The following is a 19,055-nucleotide window of genomic DNA, read 5'->3' on the forward strand; positions in this document are numbered from 1 at the left end:
TGTTGGCCTTGACACCCGCAGTGAACACAAGTGTGGTGCTGTCTTCTATTTTCTTCATGGCTGACTCGGTAGTTGGAGGAACTTGATGATGGCATAGTGGTCAGGCTTGTTTCTCCTGGGGGCGCTCTTTCGAGGATATTTGGGTTGCCTTCAGAGACACAGTGTCTTGGGCCTTTGGAAGGTAGGTGATGTGTGGATGTTCTTTTTTTGTGTGACTGTGGACGCCTTTCAGCACCACTTTCTTGGCCTTCAACGCTTTTCCTTTGGCTTCGGTTTTGGGAGGGGCTGGGGCTTACTTCTTCACCTTTGGCACCATCTTCGTGAAAAAAAGGAGGAGGCGCTTTTTTTTAAGATTTTATTTATTTGACACAGAGAGAGACAGCGAGAGAGAGAGAGAGAGAGAGAGAGAGAGAGAGAGAGAGAACACAAGCAGGGGGAGTGAGAGAGGGAGAAGCAGGCTTCCTGCTGAGCAGGGAGCCCGATGCGGGGCTCGATCCCAGGACCCTGGGATCATGACCTGAGCTGAAGGCAGACGCTTAACGACTGAACCACCCAGGCGCCCCAAGAGGAGGCACTTTCTTAAGGACTGATTGCTCAGGAAAAGGGACAGGCCCGGGGTCTCAGGGCCATGCTGGGTCACAAACTGGAGGCAGACTACACAGCTTGGCCCAGGGTAATCCCTTCTCTGCCCGTGAGGGGATTTGAATTTCATCAGGAACAAAAGGGTCATTTCACTCCTCCAGGGTCCCTGTGACTTCTCACTGGTATGCCCCTCTTCGTCTGGGCTACCCGTATGACCATCTCTGCAAACCATCCATGAGAGAGGGTGGAAGTGAACTTTGGGGCCTTGGCTTTTTTTTTTTTTAATGCTTGGCGAGTCTTACCTACAAGCATTTTCTCCCATCTGACCTCCCAAATTCTCCTTTTTCAAAGCCAAGTTCAAGCCTGATCTTTCCTATGAAAACTTCCCTGACTTCCCCTTCCCACTGTCATGCCTGCTGATCTTTTAATAATAACTATAACCAACATCTATTGTATACCATGACGTACAAAGCCCTCCAGTAGCTCATATTTCTTGTATGGTATCTCATCTGATCCTCCTACATCCCGAGGGAGGTGTTATCATCCCTATTTTACACCCAGGGAAACCAAGGTTCAGAGAGGGGAAGCAATCTACCCAAAGTCCCACAGCTCGTACGGGGCAAAGCTGGAACCCAGGCCTCTCAGATTCAAAGACCCCTGCTATAACCACTACTCTCTCCTGCTCCTGACAGCTCAGCCTCCATTATCATATGTTTTGAATTGCTCCCCAATCCCCATAAGCTCTTTGAGGGTAGGGACAGTTTCTTCTAACTGGTTAATAATTAGCCTTTCTTTTTTGACCTGCACTTTACAGTTTATATAGGGCTTCTACATACTTGGTGTCATCGGATCTTTACTACATTCCTGAGACTTCTGTGTTATCCTCAGTTTACAGATGAAGAGACAGAGGCTGGGATAGGTCCATGAGTTGCACAAGGCATGCATCCAATGAATGACAACCAGTTGCTCTTTTTGCTACCCCAAGGCGTCTCTCACTTGCGAATTGGGCACCAGCTAATCCCTTCCTCCTCCCCTGGCACGATGGTGTTCTAAGCCTCATTTCTGCCCAGTTGAAAATAGCTGGGGTCAATAAAGGCCCTCATTTTATCTCTGACCCTTGGGAGCTGGAGCCGAGGCATACAGAGTTACGCAGTTGACTTTCAACAGGATGTGAGTGGGACTTCTCCTGTAGGCCTAGAATGGGTTACTAGGGCCTAAAGCTGAGGTCAAATGTCAGATGAGAACTGCTAAGGGACTTCCAGCAGTGGGGGGCCACCACTCCACTGCTCCCAATCCCCTCCCCTCCCCATCTATGTAAGCAGAAAGGGGGGGCATCACTGGGATCAGGAAACTTTGGACTGGTGCTGTAGCTTCTCCCTCCTGCAGAACCCCAGCCAGCTAAGGGGGTTCCAAGAGAAAGCCAAGATTGGGGGGCCCATGAGGAGAGGAGAATGGCATCTCATTTCTGGTGGGACATCTGCTTGCATGGCAGACTCCTGGCACTTTCCTCAGGTCAAGTGGATGCCTCAGAAGGTAGTGAGGTTTGAGCTGTTTTACTTTATACTACCCAAGAGGACTGGCCACTGGGCGAGGGGGCCCTGGGAGCAGCAGGGGTGTATAAGTGTGTAAGGCATGAAGGCAGGGGGCTTGGTTGGAAGAAGTAGTGGCTGAATAGCTTCTCCCACCTCAGGGAACTCTGAAGTGGGGAGGCCTCCAGACCCCTCCCAAGTTGGGGATAGTGACTGAAGAAAATCATTGTACGCTGTAGCCCCTTGAGTTAAGACTACGATGAACCAGTTACACAGCGTGGAACACTAGCCCTGAGTACCTGCCATTCATCGGACCTGCCTTCAAAGAGCTCCTGCAGCCCCTGCCTCCTTGTGGCCCCTCTGGGGTCAGGCTGGCCTGGCAGCTGGATGGAGAACAAGGTCTCAATTTTCAGTGCTGTGCCCAGGGCCAGGGCCGGGGCGAGGCAGGTGAGGCGCCCAGGGCGCGAATTGTCAGGAGGCGTTCACTGTCAGGTGCTGACCCTGCACTAGCCTGGGCCCTGCAGTGGGTGAACGCCTCTCTAAATTCTGCACCTTAGGCACCTCACCCGCCTCACCTTCATCCCAGTCCTGTTTGCAGCTGCCACGGGGCCTGGGCCGGGGCCCAGGGTTTCCCTGGGATTCGCAGAACCTTTCAGGTCCACGAAGATATTCTAGGCTTGGGTGCTGAGGATCTAGGGATCTGGAGCTAGCAGGGCAGCCAACTCTGACTGAGCTGGGCAGGCCCAGAACAGACCGGCTTTCCCACAGGGGAAAAGGGGGAGGGGGAAGCGCCAAGGAGCCAGCTTTCTGTACCACTCCCCAGCAAGCCAAACAAAACTAAGGTAATTCTGCCCCCTGGTGTCCCCTTCTATCACTGCCGTCACTGCCAGTGGTCCATCTAGGTTTCAGGAGATTTAGAATCACTTACAGTTCATTCATTCAACCATTCATTCGTGCCTCACGCATTTATTAAGTGCCCCACTCTGGGCCAAGCGCTGTGCTGTACACTGCGGGTACAAAGATGGATAGTACAGAGACCCCTCCTGGCAGGGTGCTGTAGTCTAGTGGGGCAGATAGACACACCAAGAGATCATCTTGATGCATTTATTTGTTTTTTATAGCACAACTTTTTTTTTAATATTTTATTTATTTATTTGAGAGAGAATGAGAGAGAAAGAGAGAACACATGAGAGGGGGGAAGGTCAGAGGGAGAAGCAGACTCCCTGCCAAGCAGGGAGCCTGATGTAGGACTCGATCCCAGGACTCCAGGATCATGACCTGAGCCGAAGGCAGTCGCTCAACCGACTGAGCCACCCAGGCGCCCTATAGCACAACTTTTATATTTCAAATGGACAAAAAATTAGTATCGTTTACAGTATCTTAAGATAAATTGCCTTTGAATGGGGGCTTCCTTTCCAGTACTTTGAGGTCTACAAGATGTATCTAGAAAATGTATTACTGTGGAAAATGACTGCTTAAATCGAATGGGGGGAGAGGGGGAGGGCCTGTGGTTTCTCTTTTTGATTAATTGCTGTAACACTGTCCTTTGGGTGGCTGAGGGAGTTTCATGTTTTCTTTAGACATCATTAGGCGCTGGAGCTCTTGCAGGACAACTTTGATGCTATATGAATTCTGCCATTTTGCTAGCACTGATATGGCTCTTGGGTCCACCACTCCATTAGAACTATTAACTCCATTCATATTAATTTTTGTTACAAATCTTACAAAGAGAGGTCCTTCTGGGTATTTAGGTCCACATTCTATTTTAAGGTTGTATATTCGGTTTTCATAAATTGTCCGAGCCCGTGGTGGCTGCCATCTTGCGTCGCTGTCGCTGGAAACCATCTTGATGCATTTAAATAAGTGCTCTGTTCAGGGTCAATATGTGGCACAAAGAGGGACTGCTTGGCTTAGGGGAGGCAGGGGACATGGCAGGAAGAGCTTGGCGAGAAGAGGTGGGGGTTGAGTTTGCTGACAGACTTTGAGTTCTTTAGGTGGCTGAGGGAAAGGCTTTCTGGACAGAGATGGGTATATGTGAAGGCATGGGGTCACATGTAAGGACTATAGAATGTTTCATTTGCTGCAGCCATAGTGTGCATTTGGAGGGCCAGCAGGAGACGAAGTTAAGAGCTGGCTGGTGGTCAGGTCTTGGAGGGCCTTGCGTGCCACATGGAAGGCTTCGACCTGATCCCTAAGTGATCAGGAATCCTTGAAAGGCTTTCAGCAGGGTGGTGACATTGTTAGATTTGAATTTTTGCGAGTTTATTCTGGCTGCTTTGTAGAGAATGGGTTGTAGAAGTGTAAGGCTGGGGAGGCTCTTGGGAGGGTTGCCAGATGTAGAAACAAAAGAAAACAGGATGCCCACGGAAACTGGCATTTCAGATAGACAACAAGTTTTAGTATAAGTCTATCCCAAATATTGTATGGGCTATACTAAAATTTATTCTTTATGCATTCAAAATTCAAACTTAACTGGGCATACCATATCTTATCTGGCATCCTTACCTTAGAGCCATCAAGGAGAGATGATGGAGGCTTGGACTAGGGCGGAGGTAGTAAAGTTGGATAGAAGTGGAAAAATTCAAAGGGTATTTAGGAGCTAGGAATGAAAGAACTTGGGGATGGCGTGGATGAGGAAAAGTGAGAGGGAGGTGTCAAACATAACACCCAATCTCCTGTTTGGGCTGTTTGCTCTGTGTTGGGTCCTCTATCTGCACCTCATCCCAATTAACACATACTTCCTTCCTAAAACATCCCAGAGAACCTCTGAACCCAGCAGCCAAGACAGCCTCCAAACCCCTGTCCTCCCCTGCTCTGGCCGGCCTCCTGCCTGGCTCCTTTCGGTTCCACACCTGCTTGCTTCTGCATTTTGGTCTTACCCCTTGCTTGGTCCAGCTAATTGGCCAGGATCTGGTGCTTGGAATCAAGCTAGGGCCGCGTTAGGCCTCTGTTCTTTGCCTCTCTGCACCACTCTTGGCAACAGCTAGCATGAAATGCCCAGGGCAGGCCTCTATGACTGACTAGAACAGATCTTTCCTGACAGGGAGGGAAATCCCAAATATTCCCAGAACACCACAGGTTTCCCCTAGGGGCTTTCTCACCCCCAGAAGGCCGGGGCTAGAAGGTGGCCTGGTTTCTCAGACCTTTCTGTGACCCAACAGTGCCGCTTAGTGGTACCTCAGCACACTGCAGGCCAAGGTAAGACAGGAGACCGGTTTGCAGACCACTGGGAGAGCTTCACATTCCTCTCTCTCCCCTGGCAGGGCACACGGGTCCTGCTTCTGCTGGTGGCCATCCGTCCGTGACACTCTTCAGCTCTTATGAATCTGAGCATCGCATCCGTTTGGTGGACCTGCTGGTAGAGAGATGGCCCAAGATGGCACCCAAAGAACTGAAAAACTAGGCCTTGAGGTCTCTATCCTTGGCTGGACTCAGGAAACTGGGCTCCAGGTTGAACTGGTCATAGTCTTCAAAATTTCCAGCCTTCCATATTTGGTAGCTACAAACCTGGTATCTATCTAAAAGTAGCTGTGTTGGATGTCCCTCCCACACCTGCTTGTGGACATTCCCACCCAGAAAACTAGAGGGGCAGAGTGGGTCTCACAGTTGGGTTCCCCATGGTGGGCGTGTTGCAAGCCAGACAGTGGGCCTGGCCACTCCCCAGCGTGCCACCACCCTCTCTGGGGTTACAGCCAGTCAGAAAGAACTACCAAGTGCCCCCCCCACCTTCTCTGCCCTCCATACCAGAGCCTGTGAGGGCGGGGCCAGAGCCAACGGTCTATGCCCCCAAGTTGGGGAGCTGAGAGACATCAGGACTCAGATGACCCTGTGGGCTGTAGCACAAGGCTGGTCTGGAGCAATTGAAAAGATCTTCTAAGGAGACCGACTCTCCTTAGAAGGAGAGTAATGATGAAATGTAGCTCCCTGGGGTGCCTGGGTGGCTCAGCTGGTTAAGCGGCTGCCTTCGGCTCAGGTCATGATCCCAGGGTCCTGGGATCGAGCCCCGCATCGGGCTCCCTGCTCCGTGGGGAGCCTGCTTCTCCCTCTCCCTCTGCCTGCCTCTCTGCCTACTTGTTCTCTCTCTCTCTCTGTCAAATATATAAATAAAATCTTTAAAAAAAAAAAGAAATGTAGCTCCCTCCCTTGCCCTCTGACTCCAGGAACTTGCCATGAGGGCCTGGGAACACCCCAGGCTGTGTTGCTGAGGCTGAGGTGATCTCTGACCCACTGCTGTTGTCTCCTGCACCACCTGACTAGAGATGGTGAACCATCCCCAAGGAATGGCATTCCCCCCAGCACGTTTTAGCCATCAGCTTTTGTTATGGCCCCTGGGGTCCCTGGACCCTATTTTCCTGGGCCTACGACTTTGGAGAAATCTACAATTTATCATGTGCCTCATCTGTAAAATGGGAATAATAATAATATTCCCCTCATAGGGGGCTCACCCAGGCTCAGGAGTTAATATACATAAAGTGCTTCGTTGTTTGTTGTAATTAATACTTCTCAGGGTCTGAGATTGAGCCCCCACAAGGATATTGACACCAGCTTGGGTCCAAAGTGCCTCCGACTTTCTCCCTTTCCCTTCCCCTTAGAGTCTCCAGTTGTCGACTTGAAACAGGAATTGCTTCATCTTCCAAAACGAGGACCTCTGGAGGTTCTGTGGATCAGGGTGGGTTGGGCGATTGAGGAGACCCACCGTCATGGTCATTAAGTTGTGCAGTGCCCCAGCCATCTTTCGGTAACTAACGAACACCAGTTTGCCTGACCGCCTGGCCTGACAGGGTGTGGTCTGCTTTGGACAAGATACGCTCCTGAGGCTTCACCTTATGTGAGCCGCTAGCCCGCTCCATCCTAGACCACCTGCTTTAGCCCTATTTCCTGGCTGGCTCTGAGATACACATTTGAGAAGCCCAGGGTGGGTGCGTTCTGTCCAGCCAAGGGCTCCACCTGCTGCAGACCAGCTCCATGATACCCAAATTCTTTGCAGTCTCTGAGTCCCACAAGGTGTGCAACCTGACCATCCTGCCAGTGGCCTCCTCGGGCAGGGGAGAAGTTTTTCAGTCCCTGATTGAGGGGCATTTGCCTTGTTTAAATGTAAGCTTTGGATCCAGCTCTATTTTCTTCTGAATGTCTACCCAGTTGTCCCAGCATGGTTTGTTGAAGAGTAAACACTAGAGCCACACCCAGCACGGTGAGCTGCTCATGCAGGGAAAAGCACGCAGGGATGGCGACTGAGGGAACAGCAGGTTCACAATCCCCTTGTAGCTCCTGATCTTCTTAGCTATGTGCTCGTGGAATGGTAGGACACTGAAATCCCTACACTAAGTCATTTTTTAATCTCTTTTTTTGTTCTGAGCATATATACCTAAATTCCTAAAAGCTAAATGCTACATGATATGTACTTACTATCAAGGCCAACCTCCAGGTTTGTGGGTGCTCTGTTAAGGAGCCCCAGCCTCCAGGGATGGGAGGTTCATACCACCACAGTCTGGACCAGGGGTCAGCAACTTTTTCTGTAAAGGACCAGATAGTAAATATATTAGACTTTGCAGGCCATATGGTCTCTGTTGCAACCACTCAATGCTGCTTTGGCCCATGCAAAAGCAGCCATCGACCACATGTAAAGAAACAAGCATGGCTGTGTTCCAATAAACTTTATTTACAAAAACAGATGGTGGGCCATAGTTTGCCAACCCCCGAGAGCAACTGAGACATAATTCTACAAGATCTGTCCAGAGGCATATTACACATGATTTACACAGGAGAGTGCCATATACAATGGAGTATTATGCAGCCATCAAAAGGAATGAGATCTTGCCATTTGCAACGATGTGGATGGAACTGGAGGGTATTATGCTGAGCAAAATAAGTCAATCAGAGAAAGACATGTATCATATGATCTCACTGATATGAGGAATTCTTAATCTCAGGAAACAAACTGAGGGTTGCTGGAGTGGTGGGGGGTGGGAGGGATGGGGTGGCTGGGTGATGGACATTGGGGAGGGTATGTGCTATGGTGAGCGCTGTGAATTGGGCAAGACTGTTGAATCACAGACCTGTACCTCTGAAACAATACATTATATTTAAAAACAAAAAAAACCCAGGGTCATCGAAAGTCTTCATGGACATCTTAAATGAAGCCTTTCTGGCTGGGTAGGTAGGCAAGGCATCTGGCTTAGGTTCCTCAATAGTGTGTCCTGTGCCCACCCTCACAGAGCAGACCAACCTGGCATTCTAGATCTCCTCGATTATCACTGGATTAAGTCGAAATCTCAACCAGGGCCACTTCACATAGGCTGGTCTCTTGCCTGCGCCAAGCCATTTGTGTTAGCTCACTGGCTGATGCCAAGCACACCACCAGCCAATCCTGGGCCACCCCTTGAAAGGACATGAGGATTGCCAGGGTGGAATGGTGCCACCATTCATTGAAAACACAGGAAGAGAAGGAGGTTTATGGGGGTAGAGTTTGGTTTGGGATGTGTTGAGTTTAAGAAGGTGGTGGGACATCCAAATGGAGATATCCAGCAGGTGGTTTCACACAGGCATTTGATTTACCTGAATTCAAGTCTACTCATGCTGCCAAAGAAAGAAAAGATGATGATGGAAAGTATTCTAGTGATTCCACCTGTCCTTTGGTCAGCTGAGCCTGGACTCTGGAATGAATGTGAGGCAAGAAAGTGGGTCTGCCACTCCTTCAGTGAGTCCCAGTTCTTCCATGCCTGTCATGGTATGGCCATCTGTCTGGGCTGATGTGGGTCATGTATTTAAAGCTGATATTGTGGGGTGCCTGGCCAGCTCAGTCGGTAGAGCATGCGATTCTTGATCTTGGGGTTATAAATTCGAGCACCATATTGGGTGGAAAGATTACTTAAAAATAAAATCTTTATCAAAAAATAAAGCTGTTCTTGTGTGTGTGTGTGTGTGTGTGTGTGTGTGTGAGAGAGAGAGAGAGAGAGAGAGAGAGAGAGAAAGAGAGACATGCTTCCTGGGAGCATTATTTCACTTTTGGGGTATTTAAGGGATTTTTCTGGGTATATTTCATTTTTGCCTTAATTGACTGTAGAGTATCCTGAATGGGATGTGATGCCACTGTAAATGTGTCTGAAGTAGAAGGTGGCGGGGAAGGACACTGCTTCAGAATTTGGGGATTCACTTAGTGGATAGGTGGCAACAGCAGACAGAAGAGTGAGTGGGATTTACAGAGCAAGAATATAGAGTAAGAAGAGAAGTGGCCCAAGCCTGAGGCCTAAGACCTAGGATGTGCTGTCATTTAGAGATAGGACCAGGGAGGAAGATGAGCCTACAATGGAGCCTGCCACAGAATGGTGGGTGAAGTGGGAGAGAAACCAGGAGGAGTTTGGGTCCTGGCAGCTTGGTGGAGGGAGTGTTCCAGAAGTGGGGAAGTGGTACTGAGAAGTTAGAGAAGGTGAGGGCTAAGAAATGACCTCTGGCTTTGGAAACATGGTGGTTACTGGTGACCTTGATGAGGGTGGCATCAGAGGGAAGGGCCAGAGAGGGTCAAAGGGTGAGTGGAGGTGAGGAAGTAGGGACAGTAAGTGGAGACAACTCTTTTAAGTGTGGCTGTTGGGGACAGATTGTTAGAGCCATCACTCCTTTATACCAGGGCATACAGTCCTGGGGAGGAGCAAAGGAAATACCTCCATTTTCTGCCATCATCTCATTTTTCCTAGAACCTTGCCCCAAAGAGCCTAGTTTTCAAAGGCTGCCATAACAAAGTACCACAGACTGGGTGGCTTAAGCAACAGATATTTATTCTCTCACAGTTCTAGAAGCCAGAAGTTCAAGATCAAGGTTGGCAGGGTTGGTTCCTTCAGAGGGATGCAAGGGTGACTCTTTTCCAGTCCTCTCCCATAGCTTCTGGTCATTTTCTGGAAGTCTGTGGTATCGCTTGTCTTGTAGATGCATCACCCAGATCTCTACCTTCATCTTCACATGACATTCTCCCTGTGTGTCTCTGGGTCGAAATTTCCCCTTTTTATAAGGACATCAGTCATACAGGATTAAGGCCCACCCTACTCCAAAATAACCTCGTTTCACTTGACTGATTACATCTGCAATGTTTTTATTTCCAAATAAGGTCACAATGACAGGTACTGGAGGTTAGGACTCTAACATATGAATTTTTGTGTGGGGAGGCACAATTCAACGTATAAAAAGCCTTTTGGTCTCCTCTCTTTCCACTTCCTCTCCATTGTCTGGCCGGGGATTATTCTCTTCCTTCTCGTTCACATTTGTGCCCTCCACCCCTCTTCTATCTCCTCATCGCCTCCATCCCTCCTTCCTTGCTTACCCCTCTCCGGAGAAGATCTAACTCATCAACTTTCTGCAACCAGATGACCTCCCACCCTTGCTGAAACTTTCTCAATAACTGGCAACATTGAGGGATGGTGAAGGAAGCAAGAGAGGAGAATGATCTTTAACCCCACCTGTTTTCAGCGAGATGGGGCTGAAAGCTCCATGGCCTTTAGATAATTTCTGAAAAATTGTTTTTGTTTTTGCTGACTTTTGATGCCGTAAGTAAGAGACTGTAAGGAGAAGAGTCCATAAAATTCCTCAAAATAGAAAGAAATTATCATGAAACCAGGAAAGTGCAGCTTCAAATACCCGTTTTACAACTGGGAGCGTTCTCCTCTGCCACCTACCGGCCACAGGCACAATCAGCAAATGATTCTTGCCCCTCGGAACCAGGGTCACCATTGGAGGTAGAGGAGTGGCCCAAGGTCACCAAATGGCCCTTGCAAGTGTGCTTTGTGTCAGGATGTGGCTTAGAGCCTCATGCCCCGGGGAGCTGCGAGGCTGGCTTGAGGGCCCCGAGGCTGCCTGACGGCGTGCTGGTCTGACATGCCAGAAGCTAGAAGAAGAGAAGCTTGCAGATGCTAGGGACAGAGCAGGGCCTGGGATGTGAGGGAGTGGTGTGGAGTGGGCCAGGCTCTGTGCCCGAGAGGCCCTCTCCAGCCGCCTACAAGCCTGAGCAGGACACTGTGTCCGTTCATTCCAACACACAGACGTTTCTTTCTCTTATGAAATAATGTTTTCTTTAATCTTTTTCTGACATAAAAAAGTAATGGATGCTCATTGTAAAACATTTAGAGAAGCCAACAAATATGAAGGTAAAAAAATGATTTAGGTTGGTATCGCAGGGTGGTTTGGGGGGCTTCACCATAATCTCCATCAGCACTCCCCAAGTCACTCCAAATATATATGCAGTTTAAGGAAAAACCCCGCGTGCTACGCAAACACAGCTTGCAGTTCCAAGACAAAGTCACTAGCCTCCTTCTGAATGGCTTCGAAACCTTCCTTTATAGACATTCTGGAACCACCGCTGCCCACAATACCACCACCCAGGGGTGACTGCTATTTACAGAATGGAGCATCAACTTCCACTATTTTTGTGCCTATGGATTATCTTTTTAAAATTTTACTTTTTATTGAGGTATAATTGATATATAACATTATATTAGTTTCAGGTGTACAACCTAAGTCAATATTTGTATATATTGTGAAATGATCACAGTAAGTCTAGTTAACATCCATTACCACAGAATTACACATTTTTTTCTTGTGAGGGGAAGTTTTAAGATCTACTCTCTTAGTGTGGCAAACCATAAGAGACTCTTAGCGATAGAGAACAAGCTGAAGGTTGCCAGAGGGGGAGGTGGGTGGGGGCCTGGGCTAAATGGGTGATGGGCATTAAGGAGGGCACCTGTTATGATGAGCACTGGGTGTTGTATGTAAGTGATGAATCCCTAAATTCTACTCCTGAAACCAATATTACATTATATGTTAACTAACTTCAATTTAAATAAAAACTTGGTAAAAAAAATTTATTCTCTTAGCAACTTTCAAATATATGAAACAGTATTATTGATTATATTCACCATGCTATACATCACATGTTTTATCTTTATGTATTATATCTGATCTCTTAAATTTAGGGACATTTGGTACATATCTACTTAGAAGCCTGCTTTTCTGCTCAGTGTTACCTCTTAGCATTTTCCCTGTCCCCATTCCTCAGCAACATTATTTGTAAAGGCTGCATGATATTTTATCCATAAAATATATATCGTGTTTACCCATCTTCTGGTTCGGAAGGGTACGTAGATTGTTGCCAGGGTTTTGCTCTAATGAATAATGCTAGGATGACCCTGTGTGGACTTACCCCTTTGTGCTCCTCTAGGGTCGTTTCCTAGAAGCAAAATTGTTACTATGAATGTTTCTAGGTTCTTGATACATGACCCTATTGCTTCTAGGAAGGTGACACTCATCTACCCTTTGACAAGGAGCAGACATGCATGTTTTGCCTGACCTCTGCCAACACTGGAGTTGTAGATGACAGATTATTGGGTGCCAGACTTTAGGCTAGGTGCTGGGGATACCACGGTCAGGGAGATAAACCCTGGTCTCTGCCTCCACAGTTCCTGACCCAGTGGGAGACCGGCCTGATCCCATAATGAATGTGCAAATACACACTGTGATGATGCCCTGGGAGAGAGCACAGCATGGGAGGAGTTGGCTCTGTGGAGAGAGGGAGCTGAGAGCAGGCAAGGAACAAGCCCTCGTGTAGCTGAAGCGGAGAGAATGGGGGTGGCAGGGTGTGGGAGGAGGCTGGAGTCAGCGGCACTCAGACCTGAAGGGTCCTGTGGGTCCTAATTCTGGGAAGCCAGCAAATGGCTTTAAACAGAGGGGTGGGGTGCCTGGGTGGCTCAGTTGGTTAAGCGACTGCCTTTGGCTCAGGTCATGATCCTGGAGTCCCGGGATCGAGTCCCGCATTGGGCTCCCTGCTCGGCAGGGAGGCTGCTTCTCCCTCTGACCTTCCTCCCTCTCATGTTCTCTCTCTACCATTCTCTCTCTCTCTCTCAATAAATAAATAAAAATCTTTAAAAAATTTAAAAAAATAAACAGAAGGGTGATGTAATCACTTAAAAATTTTTTTAAATCTTAAAATTGTGATAAAAAAAGTAACACAATTTATCACTGTAGTCATTTTTAAGCGTATGATTCAGTAGTGTGAAATATATTCATATTGTTGTGCAACAGATCCCCAAAATGTTTCCATCTTGCAAAACCGACTCTATACCCATTAAACAACTTCCCATTTCTCCCTTCCCCCAGCCCCTGGTAACCACCATCTACTTGCCTGCCATCTATAAATTTGACAATGCTAGGTACCTCATATAAGTGGGATCATACAGTACTTGTCTTTTTATGCTGAGCGTAATGTCCTCAAGGCTCTTCCATGCTATAACATGTCAGAATTTCCTTCATTTTTAAGGCTGAATAATATTCCACTGCATGCAGATACCACATTTTTTTCTCCATTCATCCATCAATGGACACTTGGGCTGGTTCCACATTTTAGTTATTGTGAATAATACTGATATGAAAGCGGATGTGCAAATATCTGTTCAAATCCCTGTTTTCAATTCTTTTGGATCTTATACCCAGAAGTGTGATTGATGGATCATATGGTAGTTCTATTTTTTAATTTTTTGAGGAACCTTTAGAATCACTTTTAAAACGCGAATTTAGCAAGGCTGATTTTGTTGGCTACAAAACAATAGAAAATAGTACTGGATGGCTGTTAAAAGCTATTAACTTCTTGGACAACATTAATATAATTTACTAAGTACACTGTACACACCCACAATGAACTCCTCTAATGTTAATAGAGCTCAGTATGAATAATTAAATGTATTCACATTTCAGAAACACCTATTATATACAGACTTGTGTCTTTAAGTGCTTTGAAGGACAATCTTTATTTATTAACCAAATATCCTTGAGCACTTACTCTGTCTGAGGCATTGTGGGGAAATCCAAAATATGCCCCGCTTGGTTCCCACTCTCATGATGCTTCTAGTCCCAGATGGGCAACAACACTTTTTGTGTGTGTGGTATGTTAAAATAGTGGTACAAAGGGAAGGTTCTAAGAGTTCAGAGGAAGCAAGAGTTGTAGGAAAAGACTTCCTGGAGGAGGTGACATTTGGGTTTGATAGGGTTTGGGCAGGTGGAGTGGCAGGGGCTAGAGAGTTCCAAGTGGCTGACACAGACTGAGCCCAAGTGGAGTGTACATGAGCTTAGGGAAGGTAAGGGCATGACAAGGTCAAGAGTGGGAATTTTGGCCAGAGAGGTGGGCAGAAGAGACTAAGGAGAGCTTTAATTCCAAGCTGAAGAACTGGAACTTCTGTGGTAAGCGGAGGCTCGGGACTCTGAGGGGTTCTGATGAGGGGAACCACATCAAAGCAGTGCACTGGGAAGATTAGTCTGGCAGTGATGTGTATAGAATAAACTGAAAGGGAGCGGAAAAATTAGTCAGAAAGGGATTAAACAGGACACGCCAGGCCTGAGGTAATGAGCGTTTGAATTTGGTGGTGGGGTGAGGGAAGTGGACAGTGGAAAGGGGTGGTCAGATGGACAAGACTGAACAACCTGACTTTGGCCCCCTAAGAATGTCCCATCACACCTTTTCTCCCCTCCCCTCCCTCTTCCTTCCTTCCCTCTTTCCTTTTTCCCTCCTTCCCTTTCCTCTTCCTTCCCTCTTTTCTTCCTCCTTCTTTATAAAAAATATTATGTATGTCTTATGATGACCAGTTCTACTCATTTTGGTTTCCTTCAGAACGTTGCACAGTGGCCCACACTTAGCAGGTGCTCCATAAATATTTGTTGAATTGCAATTGGTGACTGATTAGAAGTGGGGCAGGGACCAAAAATAATCAAAGGTTCAAGCCTGGCTGAAGGGAGAGAGGAATTTGCCAGGAGAAGTTGGTCAGGGTCAGAGTCAGGTTAATTTGAGCTTCTGGCAGGTCATGAAATCTTGGGATATAGCTTAAAGACAGATTTCAAGGAGCATCCCCACTTTCATCCCCGCGCCAGCTGGGGAGATACTGGCCATATGTAGGAGCACAAATTTTGGTCTGGGGTCATATTCTGGTCTGCCACTAGCCAAGTACCAAGCTCAGTAGTCTCTCCAGGCCTGTTTTATCTACCTATGAAAGGTGGATCAAGCAGTACTTAATAAAGTGGTTGTCAAGGCTGAAAGTGAGGTTAAATGTATTAGTATAGCACCGGGAGTGAATGACAGCTGTAGTTGTTAGTGACTGTCACTATTAGTAAGACAAGGAGAAGCAAAAATCATGAAGTCCCAGTGAAGTCATCCACGGCTTCCTGTTGCCCGTAGTATAAAAGGCAGCCTCCTGGGGCGACTGGGTGGCTCAGTCATTAAGCGTCTGCCTTCGGCTCAGGTCGTGATCCCAGGGTTCTGGGATCGAGCCCCGCATCTGGCTCTCTGCTCAGCGGAGAACCTGCTTCTTCCTCTCCCTCTGCCTGCCTCTCTGCCTACTTGTGCTTTCTGTCAGATAAATAAATAAAATTTAAAAAATAAAAAAATAAAAAAACAAAAGGCAGCCTCCTTCCCCAGTTCCCACAGGCCCTGCCCCCCCTCATCCAGCACCCCTACCCCCACCCCACTGTGTTCTCCATGTCTCCCGAACACAGCAAGCTGCTTTTGTGGCCTTAAGGTCTTTGCATTTGCTCTTTCCTTTGCTTGGAATGTTCTTTGCCAGATCTTGTATAGCTGGCTTTTTTGGGGGGCAGGGGTATATATACTGTGTAATCATCATTCAAATCAAGATATGGGACCTTTTCGCCTCCTGAGATTTAGGTCTTAGCAACCATCACCTCCTCAAAGCAACCTTCCCTGACCAAGTCTGCTTGCTGTGCCCTCTGGCACGTCACCCCGCTTTATTCTCTCCAGAGCATTTGTCATGCTCTCTAGTTACCTTGTGCACTATTTCTGTCTGCTTACTCCATCCTGCCCCACCCTCCTACTGAAAGCACCGTGACGGCTCTATCATCAGCACCTTGAACAGCGCCTGGCATACAGGAGGCCTCAATGAACACTTGTTGAATGAATGGCTGATATTGAAGATGCAAGGTAGGGGGTGGGGTGGGGTGGTAGTGATGAATTATGGGAACAAGTCCAGTGAGGATGGGAAGAGATGGACTCCAAGCACAGTTGGAAGAGTTAGCCTAGGCAAGAAGGAAGACCACTTATTTCTGACACAGGTGGGAAGGGGGAGCGGTGAGGTAAAGCTGTGACATTTTGATTTGCAGAGCAAGGCTTTGAGGGCTGCTTCGGCTAACCACTTAGATTTTCACAAAGTAAAGGGTGTGGCCACCTGCTGAGAGCGGAAGGGCTGAGGAAGAGAGGTCTGGGCCTTGAGGCCAGTGGAAGGTTTTGGAATAATTATACTAGCTGCCATTTATTTAGTACTTATGCAGTGGGCACAGTTCCCAGCCCTTGAAATGTACTAGCTGATACCATCTCATGATTAACCTATGAGGAAAGATACTATTATTACTTCCATTTTAAGATGGGGTAACTGGGGCACCTGGGTGGCTCAGTCGGTTGAGCGTCTGACTCTTGATTTCAGCTCAGGTCGTGATCTCAGGCTTTTGAAATCAAGCCCCGTGCTGGGCTCCATGCTCAGCACAGAGTCTCCTTGGGATTCTTGCTCTCCCTCTGTCCCCTCCCCCTGCTCACTTGCTCGCTCAAATAAATAAATAAACAAACAAACAAAATGTGGTAACTGAGGCCTAGAGAGGTCAATCTACTTTTGCCTAAGGTTGGACATCTAAAAGTGGTAGAGCTGGGATTTGAATCCAGGCAATCCGGCTGTTGGAGCCTATGCAAAGAACCACAGCAATTTCCTGCCTCTCGGTCCCTGAGGCACAAGTCTATGAAGGGTCAGCAAGAAAGGGAGAGGAGGACTGTGGAATGAATGATATATGCAGGCCTAGGAGCAGTCAGCCAGCTACCAGGCTATGCCAGGAAGCCCAGGAATGGGTGCAAAGAAAATGAATGGAATGGAGGTGCTGGGGCTGGTGGTGACTTTGTTAGGCTTGGCAAAGATGGCAGCTGAGCTATTCTAAAGTGCACAAGAGAGGTGGTATCTGGATAGAGGAAAGCGGCATGTGCAAAGGCCCTGAGGTGGGAAAGAGCTTAGCTAATTGGGAGGAGTGAAAGGACAGTGTCAGAGTGCAGTGGTGGGGGCAGGGGAGCATTACTGGTGAGCATTCAAACATTCTAAGGTGGGGTGTAGGCACTGGTATTTTTTAAACCCTGGGTTATGTGGTCAGGGTTAAGAACCACTGATTTAGGGGCGCCTGGGTGGCTCAGGTTGTTAAGGGTCTGCCTTCGGCTCAGGTCATGATCCCAGAGTCCTGGGATCAAGCCCCGCGTCGGGGTCCCTGCTCAACGGAAAGTCTGCTTCTCCCTCTCCCACTCCCCCTGCTTTTGTTCCCTCTCTGTCTCTCTCTGTGTCAAATAAATAAATAGAATCTTTAAAAAAAAAAAAAAGAACCACTGATTTAGACCAGTTTCCAGGTGATAACTCATTTGGGGCCCATATTTTTGAGAAACATGCCCTAGGGCACCTGGGTGGCTCAGTTGGTTAAGCGACTGCCTTCGGCTCAGGTCATGATCCTGCAGTCCCAGGATCGAGTCCCACATCGGGCTCCCTGCTCAGCAGGGAGTCTGCTTCTCCCTCTGACCCTCTTCCCTCTCGTGCTATCTCTCATTCTCTCTCTCAAATAAATAAAATCTTAAAAAAAAAAGAGAGAAATATGCCCTAGATGACTCTAGTGAGTAGCCAGGGTTGAGAAGCACTCATCTAGATTGAAGATGGGGAATTGAGCGGCACAAAACCACAGCTTCAAAGTGTGATCGAAGAAAAGGCAAGCCCCTCTTAACCTGGGGGCCTGGGGGATAGGAGCAGCTTCCACAGGGCAGACAAGGGAGAAGGTAAGTAGCATTGGCTGGGTAAGAATCAATTCAGGTAGGAACAGCAAAGGTGCAAACTAGAGGGGGGATTTATCTACAAAGCAGAGAGAGAAAGAAGGGCCAGGAACCAGGCACCCAGGGCAGGGCGGGAAAGAGCAAAAGGAGGCGCCTGGGGGGATGGGCAGAACAGCAGGTGTGGTTCCTGGGGCTCAACAACAGCCAGGTGTCACATGCTGGTGACAGCAGCTCATTATTCATCCTTTAATTTACACCTCACCCCTACTCCCCAAACATGTGCAGAAGGCTGAAATACACGTTTAGAAGGGGGCACTGTGGTGCGTCTGTGGTGGGCAGGGGGGAGGAGGGCAGTGGAGTAGGCTGAGCGTGGGGTCTGACTGTATCTAGTTGACAAGGTTAACATCAAATGAAAGCCAGAAAGCCTTTGGCAGTGTGAGAGAATCAGTGAAATACAGGGGAGAGCTAAGGGGCGCAGGGCATAGGCTAACATCTATGCAGCACCCACTGCGTGCCAGGTACTGTGCCTGCCACATTGTTTCTTTCTCATTTAATAATGCAGGGCCTGGTAGGCCATGGGAAGTTTGGAGTTTCTTCTAAATGCACTGGGAAGTCACTAAGGAGTTTTTAAGAGGGAAGTGAGGAGATGTAGTTAAGTCATCAAAATGAGTGCTATGCCCGTTCCATTTTCTAGGCCAGGAAAGTACAGGCTAGCCAGTCCAGGGTCACACACAAGGAGGAAGTGGCAGAGTCCAGAGCGAAGACCAGACCTCTCTGAGATGAAGGGTGGCAAAATGTTAACAGGTGGTGAGTTAAGGGTATAGGGTGTTCACTGTATCCTTTTGACTTCTCTGTACGTTTGAAAGGTTTTGTAATAAAAAGTTGGAAGAAAGAACTAGGTCTAACACCAAAGTTTAAACTCTTTTTCCCCACTATGGCATGCTGTGCCACTAACCTAAGTGATCTTGAGTCCTCCTTGTCCCTTCTGAGCCTGACTCGGCCCGTCGGAACCATGAGATGGGGTTGGATCACTAAGGCTCTCTCCCTCACACTTGGCGCTCCCACTCGGGCAGCGTGTAGCTGTAAACTATTAGGCTACACCACAAGCCAGGTCATCCACTTGC

General features: G+C 48.0%; 1 protein-coding gene and 1 pseudogene across 2 annotated transcripts in view; both read right to left on the minus strand.

The window, feature by feature from the left end:
- Nucleotides 1–3,292: 3,292 nt before the first annotated feature.
- Nucleotides 3,293–3,968, minus strand: LOC114223721 (ubiquitin-conjugating enzyme E2 variant 1 pseudogene; annotated as a pseudogene).
- A 1,307-nt stretch (nucleotides 3,969–5,275) lies between these two features.
- The window catches only part of OCRL (OCRL inositol polyphosphate-5-phosphatase), a 68,926-nt gene continuing 55,146 nt past the window's right edge, over nucleotides 5,276–19,055 (minus strand). For both annotated transcript variants that reach the window (XM_028122717.2, XM_028122719.2), the window contains 2 exons: nucleotides 7,518–7,624; nucleotides 5,276–5,466 (listed from right to left, as the gene is read on the minus strand). In XM_028122717.2, the coding sequence (XP_027978518.1) occupies nucleotides 5,290–5,466; nucleotides 7,518–7,624 (284 nt within the window). In that variant the 3' untranslated portion in view covers nucleotides 5,276–5,289. The remainder of the gene's footprint in view (nucleotides 5,467–7,517; nucleotides 7,625–19,055) is intronic.

Source organism: Eumetopias jubatus, unplaced genomic scaffold, assembly GCF_037043125.1.
Source record: "Eumetopias jubatus isolate StellerSeaLion01/CBP00866 unplaced genomic scaffold, mEumJub1_p1.0 scaffold_11, whole genome shotgun sequence".
NCBI lineage: Eukaryota > Metazoa > Chordata > Mammalia > Carnivora > Otariidae > Eumetopias > Eumetopias jubatus.